This window comes from Hirundo rustica, chromosome 1, assembly GCF_015227805.2.
Source record: "Hirundo rustica isolate bHirRus1 chromosome 1, bHirRus1.pri.v3, whole genome shotgun sequence".
Lineage (NCBI taxonomy): Eukaryota > Metazoa > Chordata > Aves > Passeriformes > Hirundinidae > Hirundo > Hirundo rustica.
Window position 1 is genome coordinate 62,212,526 of NC_053450.1, and position 14,588 is coordinate 62,227,113.

Sequence of the window (14,588 nt, forward strand, 5' to 3'; positions counted from 1 at the left end):
CGCGGAGTGATTTCTCCACGGGATGGCTCGTTAAGCTTTGGAATGGGCTGCAAAGGGAGGTGGTGGAGTCACCGTCCCTGGAGGCGTTCAGGAGGAAATGACGGGATGTGGCTCCGTGCCATGCTCTGCTTGACACGGTGGTGTTGGGTCAACCTGGTTGGACTCGATGACCTCGGAGGTTTTTTCCAACCTAATTGATTCTGTGATTCTGAAAATGGATAAACTGGATAAACTGCACATCACGCGGTGCTTTCAGGCCCGTGTGGAAGCTGTTTATCCCGGCAGAGGCGAAGGGAAGCTCCTCACGCCTTGCCCAGACCCCGGGGCGCTGCCGTGCCAGCAGGGGATGATGTGTCGGGAGCGTGGTGCGGCCGCCGGGATGCAGCCCTCACCACGGCCTCCCCTGGCTCAGCAGGGAAGCCGCGTGCTGAGGGTTTAATTTATGCGTGAGAGAAAACTACGGCGCTTTTTAAAAGACAGGCAGTTAAGGAATTAGCACCGGCTTGCTGAATCCCGTGGGAAATGGGGACAGGCGAGGTGCCTCGTGGGGGCTGGGTTTCTCCCTGGGTTTGTGTAGGGGTTGCCATAGCAGCTGCCAGCAGCTCCGAGTGCCCAGGGGAGACCGCAGGCGTAAAAACCTGCTCAGAGGGATTCAGAGGACGCCGCAGCCGGCGCCCGGTTCCCAGCACTTCGCAGCGGGACCTGCGCCTGCAGGAGCTTCAGGAGGAGCTCGACCTGTCCCCCAACTCGTGAGTTCCCACCTGCGGCAGTCTGACTGGAGAGAAAGTATAGTTATGCAATTAGAAATAAAGTTTTGGTAGCAGGCACCCTTAAAGAAGCTTTTATCATTTCGAAAACTGCCTAGGATCTTCTCTTTTTAAATCACCGATTGAAAGTAGAGGTATTTTTTTCCCCCCTTTCCTTGCTAGTCTATCATATTGATGCTGTAACAGGGATAAAAATACTGAAGGAGTCTTTATTACAATGTTGCACCGGGTAGTCATTTTCTGTATTGTTGATTTAGGTTGATTTTTGTGCGGTGGTACAGATGGAGGAGACCGTGGGAGGTGAAACTGAGTTTGGGGGACGAGACGAACCCAGTTCCTCTCATGGTGACCCTGCACAGCAGGAATCAGAGCGACTGAGAGCAACACAACTTTGTTCTAAACCTCGTATTGATCTCTGTCCACCTCTCATTGCTATAAAAAAAGGTGAGGGAAGAAATAATAAGTACTTCATGTCGGCTTTGTATGGGAAAAAAAAATCCAGGAACAAAAAGAGAAACCAATTATTAAGTAGAGTGTTTAAGTTTATATGTACACTGGGCGGGTATGTGCTATTCTGGATCTGCCATTGTAGGGACTGTGTGTGCTGAATGTGCAGTTTTCAGCTTTATAAATAAACATGTACACATAAATAAACACATGCATATATGTTTATATACATATATATGCATTTACAGGGTAATCCATAGTGCAACTCTGATACCATAGCAGATTTCCTAGTGTTGAATCATATTAATATGATTGAAAAAATCTTTCTGGAATTAAAATGAGTAGTGCTCCATAATATAGTGTACTTTACAGTATGGCACATAATGTGATATCATTTTTCTGGAATATTCTAACGGTGATAATAGATTAAATTAGTTAGTTCAAAGGTTATTGAACATAGCCATCTCCCTCTGTGCCCATGGGTGCATCCCTTACCTATGTCCACTGACCTTGTGGAAGAGGATCACTTTAGACAGTACTGAATAAATAAATATTCGTGGCAACTGGAAGAGGGGTGTGAGGCCTGGAAGAAAGCTAATGCTACTTGTGCCTTCAAGAAGGACAAAAAAGGGAACTAAAGGCTAGTTGCATCACCTCAGTCCCTGGCAAGGTGGTGGAGCAGCTAATGCCAGATATGATTTTCAGGAATGTGAAGAACAAGAAGGTGACTGGAAGTAATCAGCATGCATTCAGCAAGGGAAGAAATGTGTGATCAACCTCATTTCCTTTTGCAAGGAAATGATTGGTTTGGTTGGTGAGGGGAGTGCAGTGACTATGGTCAGCCTTTTCTTTAGTAAGGCTTTTGACATTCTCTGTTGAGAATTTTTGATTGTTCCCCTTGAGGTGGTTTAAACACACATTTGTGCTGGAATACATATAAAAACAATAAGCAATGCATTGGACCATCTTAAAACCATAACTGATTCTACAGAAGTCTGCAAAGATGCTTCTTGAAGCAATTCCTTACATGCACTTGCACCAGCACCAGTCCTGTGAGCTTCAGCACGGAGCACCTCAGCCCAGCCTTGGGTCCATCTCCCAGCACCAGCTCTGCTACCCAAAGGTAGATTCTGAGCCAGGCATTCCAGAATGGCTACAAGACAAAGCTGTGGCTGTTTCTTACCACCAAGGGAAATTACACTCCCTTACAAGGGATTGTTCTGCCTCCAGTATTCCTGCTTCCAGCCAGCTTTATCCCTGCTGCATTTGGACCTTCTTGCTCTCTATGCCAGATTGTTCCTAGGTTACAAAGTACCACTGAGGAGCAGTTGCAGTTCAAATTTCCCCTGCGCTCCTGTAAGATCCTCAGTGAGAAACTATTGAAGTGTGGGCTGTCTGAGCAGAAAGTGAGAAGGATTGAAAACATTGACCTGACAAGCTCAGAGGGCGGTGATCAGCAGCACAAAGTCTGGCTGGAGGTAGCAGTGTGCTCCGGGGGTCAGTACGGGGTCCAGCCCTGTTCAACATCTTCGTTAGTGGTCTGGATGATGCAGCAAGGTGCTGATAGCACATAAAAGGGAGAGTTGGCCAGTTCACCAGAGGGCTGTGCTGCCATCCAGAGGAACCTTGAGAGGCTGGAGAAAATTCCTGCACTTGGCAATGAACAAGTTCATGCAACAATGCTAGCTGAGGGCTAAACAGCTGGAAAACAGATTGGCAGGAAAGAACCTGAGATTCCTGGTGGACAGCAAGCTGAACATGCACCAAGAATAGCTCCTGTGGCAAAGGAGGGTGATGATACCGTCGGGTGGATAAGGAGTATTGCCAGCAGGTTAAGGGGGATGGTCCAACCTCTGCATTCAGCACTGGTGAGGCCTCACCTGGAGTAGGGTGTCCAGTTTTAGTCTTCCCAGTACAGGAGAGACATGGATATATTGGAAAGAGTCCAGTGAAAGGCCATGAAAGTCATGAAGGCAGTAGAGCACCTCTCCTGTGAGGACAGGGTAAGAGCTGGGTCTGAGTGAGATCTCTATGCATGTCAATGCCTGAAGGGAAGGTGTAAGGAAGAGGGAATCCAGCTCTTTTCCGTGGTGTTCAGTGATGGGACCGGAGGCAATGGTGGAAACTGAAACACAGAAGGTTCTCTCTGAACATCAGGAAACACTCTGAAGGTGACTGAGCACTGGTGCAGATTGCCCAGGGGAGTTATGCAGTCTCCATCCTTGGAGACACCTAAAAACCATATGGAAACAATCCTGGGCAACTGGCTCTAAGTAACCCTGCTTGAGCAGTATCCCCTCTGAACTCAACCATTCTATGATTCTCTATAAAATACATATTAATCAGGTGAAAATAGATGCAATTTGATAGAAAATTTATATGGAAATCAGTGCTGTTAGAATTCTACTTTGGTGAACTGCTCATAAACATTGCTGCATGCTCCCTTGGGGATCCTATTTGCTGCCAATGATGGGATGTAAATACCATTTTTTGAGAAATGGTCTCATTTTCCCAAGTGTGAGAAGAGGTTATCTAGCAAATATGGAGACAACACTGCAGGTCTTGTAAACACGTTTGTTGTGCTTGAATAATTAGAACTTGTAATTTCTTTTAACTAGAGACAGAAAGCAAATATCGTAGACCTGGAGAGAACCTGAAGACAAGGAGCACTGAGCTAGGATCTGCTGTCACAGGATCATCTTTGACTACTGTTCTTCCGGCAAGTGTTTTTGTTCTAAAATGGGTGGTGACTCAACTGCCTTTTGTCTGCTAAATGTTCTTCTATACAGATTTTTCTTTAAGTCTTCACTGACAAAAGCTTGTCTAATACTGAAGCATGCTGCTGAGTTCCTTCAGTCTCTGTTAATTGCAAGGAAAAAGGAACAGTGAACCCTCTAAAGTGTCTACAGTAGTGTCACAGACTTTCTGTGCTCACAATGTGTGTTGCTGGGATTTTGGGTTCTTTGATTTGATATTTATTTATTTATTTATTTATTTATTTATTTATTATGTCCACTGGTTAATATCCTTTCTTTGCCATGATGAAAATTAATGTTGTTCAAGAATACTTGAATAAGGTCATACTGCACCAGGGAAGGCATATGCAAAATAAGAGATCCAGTTGTTGACATGTAAACCATGATGATAAAAGACTGGCATAGATGAGTTGGGTGAATCACAATTAGCTTTTGGAGATATCAGAAAGGAACTGACCAACAACTACAGGTATTCAGACATTGTCACTGTCTCCTGGTCTCCAAGAGGTGCAGGTAGAGACAAGAGTGGATGGAAAATACCCATTCAGAGTCTGGGGTAAGACCAAATGGTAGGAAGCAAAGGTAGAAGTTGGCCAGCTTTTTTGTTTTGTAATCCAAGGGTAGGATTGATTAATTACAATTCCAATTAGTGTAGAGTATTGGGAAGTAATGTAATTTTTCTTTTTTCTCTCTCTCCAGTAAAAACTGTAAGGTACAGAGACACTTCAGACATTTCCAGACCCCAGATACTCATGTCAGTGGGAACTGTGTGTAGAGAGAAATGATCAGTGTGGTTACTTACTTACCCAAATATTTAGTTTTCCATATAGCTTCCAAAGATTTTCTGTTGACTTAAAAATGTCAATCACAATATCTATTTTCAGTCTTGCTCACTCTGATAGGAATATTTTGAAAAATCTTTGTTACATAAATCTCCTTTATAATTGTGCTGCTACCTTTATATCAGAATATTAATCATCAATTGTATATTTATTCCTGTGGTAACTGATATTATTATGATTTGGTTTATTTATTTACTTTAGGGTAATAACTTGATACTATATATTAAAATGCTGGCAGTATGGAGATTGATCCCAAATCTGGAACATGGACATATAGAAGTTTGGAACCTGGATACAGAAAGCTGTGATTTGAATTAGAGCTGTTACAGTGCTACATTTGTATTGTGACCTTAGTATGGATCCACATTTTGTTGTTAGATCCTGGAGTTTTGGACACATTGTTTTCATAGCAGCTTTGTATTGAAAAATAATTCTGGCCTAGCAAGTTAATTATTACTGTTCTTTTCCCTGTACATTCCTTACATGTAATTTTTTTCATGTTCCTGCTTGACGTAGTTTATGAAATCAGCTTAAAGATCAACAATATAAAATACAAACCTTAAGTGAAGAAATATAATCTCTCTATAATAAACTTTTATTTTGTAGTCTACTGTTAAGAAAAGCATAGTACTTTCCAATGAAAGCAGAAAAGAACTAGCCAAGCAAGCCAAAGTAACCAAAGAGGAGAGAAGAGCACAGATAGATGGAAGACACAGGTATTTGATATCAAGATTAGCAGATGGGATAGACTTGAGTGAGCAGCAAGTGGAGGAGATTATTATTTCTGATGACAAGGTAAATATTAATGAAATTGTTATTACAATAAATATTTCCAAAATTTTCAGTGTTTTGAAACTATCTCACATTTAACAATTTTCTTTTTTTTTTTCTTTTTTTTTTTTTTTTTTTTTTAAGTTTCAACTTATAGAACAATTCTTCGCCCCTAGTGGACTTAAAAAGTTGCTCTTCTTTTACCAAGATGTATTGCAGGTATGTTTCCGTTATTGTTTCTGCAAAAACAAATTTGCATTTTTAAAAAAAGAAATCGCATGACTGTTGCAAAATTAAAACAAACCTTAATGGATTTTTTTTTTTTTTTGGCTATTTATGACAGTGTGGAAAGAACTTGGACCTCACTGTTTGAATACTTCCATCTTGGCTTACATGGAAATTGGAGGATGCCTTGTGGCATAGTTTGCTACTGTTCTTTTTTTCACAAAGGGCAACTTAAAAATGGCCAAATAGAGTAAAAATTCAGATTTCAAAAGTGATAGAGATAATTGAGACAAAGTGTTCATGGTGTTCTGGGTTTAAAATACTAGATTAGCTAGCATAAGTATTACAGGAGTGAGGGAGCTGTCTATGTAAGAACCAGTTTATTTTCTTTTGGTTTGAACTGCACCAACTCCACTATGGACAAAGCACTCATTCAAGAGGGTGAAAAATGATGCAATTTCTTTGTAAATCAAGGTGGCATCATGTTCAGGTCTGTCCCATTCTGCATAAAATAAGCTTGGAAAACAGTGACTAGAAATAAGGCAGTTGTGGTCCCCAGGCTGTATTTTTCTCTCTTTAAGTTTTGAGCAGGAGAAGTCTCTGCATAAAGAGCTAAATAATTTGTTCAGCTTCCACCAATTGTTTGATATCAGAAGGTGCCAAGTGGCCTTGACATTGTCTAACACAACTTCCAGAACTACAGAAGTTCTTCATTAGTCCTTTCAAATTATGCTAGTGAGGAGCCATGGTAGGGAGTGCTAACTCACCCTGCGGTGGTATTTTGGGATCGTTGAAGAGAAAAACTGATTGATCATTCTTGATCATCAGTTAAATGCAGAATGAATTGCAGAATCATTATAACCTAGATAAAAGAACTTTTGAGTGTTTCTGGAATTGCTTAGAGACTTTACAAAGCACAGAATGAGCTCTGCTGTCAAAACAGTTGAATCAGTTTTTTGTTTCACTGGGACTAGGCATGCACTTTTCTGGGATAAATGTCTTGTTCTCTGACTTAAATCAAGATGAAACAAAAAATCTTTACATTATTTTCCTTAACTGACAAATCAGAAATAAATGCCCAGCCTGGATTAAATGAAACATTTCATTGTTGCATTTAATTTTCTTTTACTTTTACCCTTTTAACTATAAAAATTAATTTATGAGAGTTCTGTTTCAAATGAAGCATAGCATAAAAATATTTCTGATGGAAAAGTATGAATACCATCTCTAGCATTTTCCACCACGTTCCGATGATTGAAGAGATCTCATTAATTTGATGGTTCTGTGTACAATTTGATTTCATGCCCATTGGACAACTGGAGTTTACTCAAAGGCGGTATTAGATGTCCTTGCCCTGTTCTTGGAGACAAAATACTGAGCACAGCAGACTATTGGCCTGACTAGGAAGCATGTCCTTATCAAGATTTATCAAAGAAAGATCCTTTCTTAGCTCCTTCTCATCTCTCTTTTTCACCATCTTAGGTGCATGATGTTCACTTGAAACCACATGTAGGGCTCAACAGATGTTGATTTGGGGTGGAAGTGGGGAGAAAGCCCTGCGTATCACACATCACATGTTTAGTCAAGCAGGAATGGAACACTTGACTCTCTAGGAAGAAGGCTGTCCTCAGCTTTAAAGAGAAGTGTACCTGCAAGCCTCTCCCACATTATTTTCTGTCACATTCTTCCAAGTGTCAAAGGTTAATTTTTCTCAAATATATGACACATAATTAGAGGGAAGCAGGTCTTAATTAGGTTTAAGCTTTTATTGTTGCTTCAAAGAGAAGAGGTTAAAGATCCATCTCAGTGGAGAGGGACCAGTGGCAGCAAGGCTTCCCAGAGACAAAGTTTTTTGTGATGTCTGGTTGAAGAAAAGGGCAGAAAGCTACATTTCTTTGCATTGTTGGCACGATCTAGCTGATGGCATTGCAAGTCCCATTCACAGTTAGATTATGACTTTGCAGACCAAGCGTATGATTCTTTCTGTGAGACGTTCAGTTTGTTTTCATAGAGGAAGTTTCACAAGGAATCACTTCAGATTTAATTTTTATATCTTTTCTGAGACTTTTATTCCTTGTTTGGGTGTGGGTTTTTTTGTTGTTGTTGGTTTGGGGTTTTTTTGTTTGGTGGTTTTTTTGTTGTTTTTGTTTTAAATATAGCTCTGTATATCTATATCTATATCTATATCTATATCTATATATCTCTATCTATCTATCTATCTATCTATCTATCTATCTATCTATCTATCTATCTATCTATTATTATTTTTTCCTGAAGAAACAGAGCTCTGAAACAGTTTTCTAGGATTCAGGAAAAGCTTATTCTCCAGAGAATGCAAACCTCATGATTTCTATCTAGGAATTACAAACTGAATCAGAACAGACATAGTTATAATTCACATATTCAAATGGATAGAACATTTGCATGATATGGTTTTTATTTTATTAACCTCTTATTTATAATTTAATTGCTAGCAAAAGTCGAATGCATCATTGAGGCCAGATGGGTCAACAAACAATTTGCCTCAGAAGAAGTTATTTATTACCATGGGTTCCACTGAGGTATGGCTGAAAAAATTCATTAGATGACATTTAAAAAGTAAGATATTGAAAAAGCATAACAGTTCTTCATTGTTATACATTTTTTTTGTAATTCTTGGATACATATTTAAGTTCTTAGTCTCTGTTCTCATGATGCAGGGTCTCCCGACATTTCTTTCAGTAAATTTCAGGGCAAATAAATCCTTGTTAAAAACTTGCAGATCCTACCATTTTTTTTAATGACTGCATGTTAAGTATTTTCCAGGGTTTGTGCAGTTCTTTGGTGCACATTACTCAAAAAATGCCTTTAATAAATCCTTTCTTCCATTTAAATTCTCATAATAAACTCCTCCTTGTAATATCTAAGCATTAGTCTACAGCATATTTAGAGTTGTTAAGATTTTTGATTAATTTTGGTTTTTTCCACCTCTTTTGGGGGAAATTGGCTCTTCATATACAATGGTCTTTGAATAAGGCCTGATGATGCTTTAGTTTTCATTTTTTTTGTTATTGTTGTTTCTTGTCAGCCCCAAAGAGCTTATGTTAACATTGTCATGCCAGAAAGGACATAGCAGAAGAATTCTTTCTTGCTTTCAGTGGAAAAGTGTGGTTCATTCCTCTGCCAATTAGGCCAACTAGAATTGCTTTTCAAGTTTGTTGCAGTTGAGTTATTATTAGGTTAATGGATAAATAGATAAAATAACAAGTACAATAACAGGAAATAGCCTAGCTCACAAGCTCTGCCTGCACTGCATTTTCTTAGTAAGGTGCAACACTGGACCAGTCTGTCCAAAAGGGCATTTTTGACATTCTTGTGTCAGACTGGGAAAAAACAGGATTTGATTTGAGAGGGACAGATTTTCAAATACCCTGCAATCAGTTTCACTATCTTTTTGAGTAACTGACTTTTTCCAGTTTTGTTTTCAGCTTATTTTTAGTGTAGGTAAACTTCTAAGTAAATTACTTTTACTTTATACATGTATTCTTTTTAACTGTATGCTTTTGGTCCCATTTACAGGACTTTACAGGAACCTGTGCATTTTTCCTAAGAACATCCGATGAAGTTATAACTGCATCAAATGTCTCTCAGGTCAGGGCAAAATCATGCAGTATTCACATGTTCACATTTTCTCAGACCTTTATTCATGAAACTAGAGTCAGAAAAAAATAGGGAATGCTTTCCTGAAAGTGTCTAGCTGTATAATTAACAGAAGTTCTTTTTCATAAGAGTAAGTATTTGTGATAAAGTGAAATTTTAATGATTTATAAATTAGCTACTGCCGTATTATTAAACTCCAAGATTTTGATTAATAAAATCATTATTAATTCATCATTAAAATATGCATTTTATTGGCAATAGGGAATAAAGACCTAAACCAGAAGATTTTCTTTTAAGCAATGAGCCTAAATTCTTGAAATGCTGCTCTTAAACTGTATCTTTTAGACTTTTAAAATAAAGATAATTCTTGAAATTAACACAAGGTTTTCCAGCCTTTCATGGTTTGTTGTGTATAAAAAAAGTACTGTAACAGCCTTTTCTGACTTTCAGAGATGCTCATGTTACATAGTTATGGACTGTGAAAGTATCTCCCATGTATCTTAATTTCACTAAAATTCACTAACCCTAATGTTGCAGAAGTCAACATGCATTGTGCTAATTTTTGTTTCTTCCCAAAGGAGGTGAATTTTGGCATGTTTGATTGTACTGATGGAAATATCCTTCAGGGCCTGGAATTCTTTTTGTCCCAGATCATGATACCAGCACTTAAATCCCAACAGGTAATCAAACAATCCATCTTTTTTTTTCTGAAGAACATGTGGAAGTAAGGAGTGTTGCTGCTGCAGTTCTGCTTGTGCACCTGTTGGACCTAGAGAGAAGGATATAAAAAGAGAAAAGTCTAATATAGGCCTTTATGAGAGTAATGCAATTTGTCTGTATACAAATCTTTAAAATTCATGTAGCTACTGTTTATTTTCAAGCAATAGTGCCAGCTTTAATTATTATGACAAAGGAGAATATAACACAGCAACCACATCAAAGTAAAGCTGTGATGACTTCATGAAAGCTAGATTAAACCTGGGTTGAAAGAAGATTGACTGGATTGTCAAATCCTTTTGGCTGCACAAGGAATCAGTCCATGACTTTATTCTGGAGCATGGACAGCAAGAACAGTGTTATATTCAGAATATCCTGCTTCTTTGAGTCATCCTTATTCTGTGGCACTTGTAAAGCGTCACAGTTTGTTCAGTTGCCTCTGGAAGCACATGTTCAGAGGTGTCAAATACAAAGAAGCTCACTCCTGAGAATGATGGTGTTGTGTGCTGTTACTATACACTGTCATTTTTCTCTCCCCAGGAGCAGAAAGGGAGATTAGAGTCTGTCTTCTCTGTTCAGAAGGAGAAAAATAAAACTAAACAAAATACAGTCCAGTGTGAAATTAGTGACAGTTGACTTCAGAGTCAAGTCAGAGTGAAGGCAGAGTCTTTTATTTCCTAGAGCCTCTTGCTTGTTTGTCTCTTCTTGTCTAACAGAAGAGTTATAATAATTCACACTTTAAAGTATCAATGAGTATATTTAATGGGTCATGATGATAAATCTGATAAATCTTTATATACTGCCATAAATAAGAAATACTTTTCTAATGAAAAATACCTTTTATGGTCAAAAAACAAAAGGAAGCGTGACCCTCACTTTTTCGTTTTTTGCACAAATCATAAAATAATCAGAACTGGGGAGCTGTGAAAGAAGGCTTGAAGAACAGCCAGATACAAGAGTTTCTGTATGCAGTGGATAAATTTGTGAGTACTTTGTCATCATCTAGACAGAACATAGAAGATAAAATTCAGCTCACAAAAGTGGATATTGATATTTATGACAGAAACTTACAGAACCCATCTGACTACATAACTGCAGGTGAGTAATTCCTACACCAAAGCAAACACAATGATGCTGTTCATAAAATAAATGTTTTGTCATTAGTAAAAATTTATTTTGAAGAATTCATCTTCTCTGAGCTGTATGCAGTTTTCTACTTACTCTTGCCAGGTTTGTGATTGTTTTATTATAAGATCATCAATCTATGCCCATACTTTAGTTCATAGATCTTAAAGAATTAGAGAGTTGCTTGATATATCATGCAAGCAGTTGTCTGAATCCCTCCTAGTTTACTGGCCAAGTAGTTGCTGAGTGAATCCATATACTAGTGTGTGTACTATTCACTTTCTTTGATGCTATGAAAATCCTATCCATTGTTGTCTGACTCTGTGAATAAAAACAACTATCTTTATATAAAAAAATTATTTATTTTCATATGTGTTCTTGTAAGAAAAAGAGTAGTTATGTGTCTTTCAACAATAGCTTTCTACCATTTTTTATGAACTCGCTGTATTTCTAACTGTTTCCACTGTAAAGGATATACAATAGTAAGAGAGTAGGTTGACACAAGTATTATGTGTGTATCTTGTTGTTACAGTCTTAATCTTTTCCTGCTGGTCAGTGATTCAAATATACAGGGTTTACGTAGTCTCAGATTATGCTTGGCAAGAACACTTCACTTCTGTAGTTTAAATTTCTGTATGTATTTCTTGGTGCTTCTAAAACTGTCCAATTCTATGGTTTTGAAGGCACTAACAGAGAGCTCACTGAGAAACTTGAAGAAGTGGTCATGATTTGGACCAAACAGATTAGACAAGTTTTAGTGGAGAGTGAACAAATTAGAAGAGAAGCTGATGATGTCGGTCCATCTGCAGAGCTGGAACGCTGGAAGTCAAGAATGTCATCGTTTAACAGGTGAAATCCCTGCATTATTTCTCACAGTCTTAAAAAAAAAAAAAAAAAAAAAATTAAAATAAGTGTGAACTTTTATTCCAGAGAGAGAGTATTAAATATGCTTCTTTCTTCAAAGCCTTTTAGATGAGATCAAGAGTTCAAGAGTAAAGAAAATTATAAGCATTCTTCAGGCAGCAAGATCAAAGACATTAAAACAGTGGAAGGAACTGGTAATTACTACTTTCTAGGTAGAATTTTAAATTATTACAGTACTGTATTTGTAATATATACAGAACTGACCACAATGCTAAGAACAAAAGTAACTTGGAGTGTTTATGCTGGTTTTACACTGTGGTTTATTATCCATTTTTTTGAAACACATAACATCAATGATTCTGAAATTAAAAAGATAACTTGAAGTCAGTGCTTTGATAATGTGTCTTTTATTAGCATTATAGGTGTGAAAGTAAAGCAGTGCAGCAATACAACATTTTTCTGTCTCTGACAAAGTGAACCCTGTCAGGCCAACTGTAGAAGTCTGAAAGTCCATCATAATGCTTTTAGAATTGTTGAGAGCGGGCTTCTAGTGGCATAACTGCTACTTTATCTAAGTGGATTTCTGTAATGTAAACTCATCAGTCAGAATTGTGGGCAAGCCAGAAATTAAGCTAGATCATACACAATCAATGAGACCCCCAGTTACCCCCACCCCCAGAATGTAGGTCTTCTACTACTTAAGAAAGTATTCTACTGTTTTAAGAACAGACCAGGAAAAAATTTTATTTTCTGATTGCCATTTTTGCAGATAAATTTCATTTTATGATAAATGGAATTAATTTTATGATAAATGAAATTTGGAGAAAAGTGCCTGTACAGAGACGGTACAAGCCAAGGGTGAAGGGTGATGAACTGGATTTCTTTCTTCCTATGAACTAGCCCCCTAAGTAGTAGATAGTTCCACCTGACATGAACGTAGGCATGTACAGGCATTAATTGTGAGCTCATTGTCCCTAATAAGAGTTTATTAAACAATGTCGGGAAGCACCCTGGTAACATTTCAGGGATCTTGTCTAAGTTCTGTAGAATTGGTCCTGTGCTGAAACCATTGTAAAATCTAGGTTAGATCCATGAGAAGGAAAAGCTTTGGAGGTCTAAGTAAGGGCTTCCTTTAAACCACATCCAAAATGTTGCTGACCTTGGAAGATCTTACCAATTTTTGCATGTAAAAGCAATTATTACTTATATGAAAAATAAATAACACATTTGAAAGTATTTCTGTGGGAAAGATTTGTTTGCAAGATTTAATCATAGCCTTGTGTGCTATAAAAGAGAAAGAACCTGTCCAGAAAATGTTCACAGTAATAATTCTATTCCTTTCTTTTTTTCTCATCCCTTCAGGATGGTAGTATAACAATTGCTGCAAATGAAGCTAAAGACAATGTGAGATATTTATATACATTGGATAAATTTTTTGGTCCACTTGCCAGTGCTTCACCTGTAAGTACTGTAAAGGCACTTAATGTGAAATTCAGAAAAGAAAGGAAGGACATTTTTTCCTGTAAAAAAAAGCTATTTTTCCTTCTAATATTTAACTCTTTTACTTATTTATTAGTGGGCAGCTTAACTCTTTAGACATTAGTAAACTGAGGCCCCTGATTTGGAATTAACCTTTTTTTTTTTTCCAGTAGTTATCATTTCAGAAGATAATTGAAGGGTATTAAAAAACTAAACATCACGTTGTGTTTTTCTTAACCCAGTTATGAGCTGAATTGCCTTTGTGAGCTCGGGTCTCACATATGGCAGTTCTTCTGTCTGCATGCTTTAGGATTAGTTAGTAAGGAATTACTTCGTACGAAATTAGATTAGTTAGGAATGACTTGTAAGTGTTTTATTGCAAAAGTCATAAAATGATCTTAAACCTTGGATTGAGCTGAAATTGGTCAGCTTCCACTTATTTTACAGGTTAAAGCTGCTTGTCTTGTAGGTAGCACTGTCATCGTGGTTGATAAAACTTATTTGCATAACCATGTGGGTCTCAGAGTTCATTTTTTTAAGTGAGAACATGAATTTTAACCATACAGATGCTAGACAAAATTGTCTAAACTTGCATAGTTCAGAACATTTACATATAATCCAGCTGGTAACAATTTTTCTAAAAAATATTTTCAAATCTTGATCTCTTTTTGGTCCATTCTGCTATTTTACACTGCATTTCTTTTGCAAATATTCACTGTTCTGCCATATTGAACTTGACTTTTAGATGCCATACTTTTTTTATCCTTTTCTAGACCAGTCTCTTGTTCTGGGTTCTCAGTGTGTCTGGATTGCATACATTTCTCTGAAATATTTCTGTGGGACAGAAAACTCTATAGTTCAGTGTCCCGTAGATGTGAGATTATTGTTGCCTTGCCTTCCCCTTCTGGATTTATCTTCTGTAGAGATCTAGGTAAAATGAGCAAAGGCCAAACTTT

General features: G+C 37.7%; 1 protein-coding gene across 1 annotated transcript in view; it reads left to right on the forward strand.

Annotated features, from left to right (window-relative positions):
- Nucleotides 1-1,048: 1,048 nt before the first annotated feature.
- LOC120747561 (dynein axonemal heavy chain 5-like) overlaps nucleotides 1,049-14,588 on the forward strand; it is a 149,713-nt gene continuing 136,173 nt past the window's right edge. Inside the window, exons 1-11 of the mRNA XM_058420799.1 lie at nucleotides 1,049-1,211; nucleotides 3,833-3,933; nucleotides 5,419-5,607; nucleotides 5,728-5,802; nucleotides 8,283-8,369; nucleotides 9,367-9,438; nucleotides 10,026-10,127; nucleotides 11,076-11,262; nucleotides 11,973-12,138; nucleotides 12,254-12,347; nucleotides 13,516-13,614. Of these exons, the coding sequence (XP_058276782.1) occupies nucleotides 1,049-1,211; nucleotides 3,833-3,933; nucleotides 5,419-5,607; nucleotides 5,728-5,802; nucleotides 8,283-8,369; nucleotides 9,367-9,438; nucleotides 10,026-10,127; nucleotides 11,076-11,262; nucleotides 11,973-12,138; nucleotides 12,254-12,347; nucleotides 13,516-13,614 (1,335 nt within the window). The remainder of the gene's footprint in view (nucleotides 1,212-3,832; nucleotides 3,934-5,418; nucleotides 5,608-5,727; nucleotides 5,803-8,282; nucleotides 8,370-9,366; nucleotides 9,439-10,025; nucleotides 10,128-11,075; nucleotides 11,263-11,972; nucleotides 12,139-12,253; nucleotides 12,348-13,515; nucleotides 13,615-14,588) is intronic.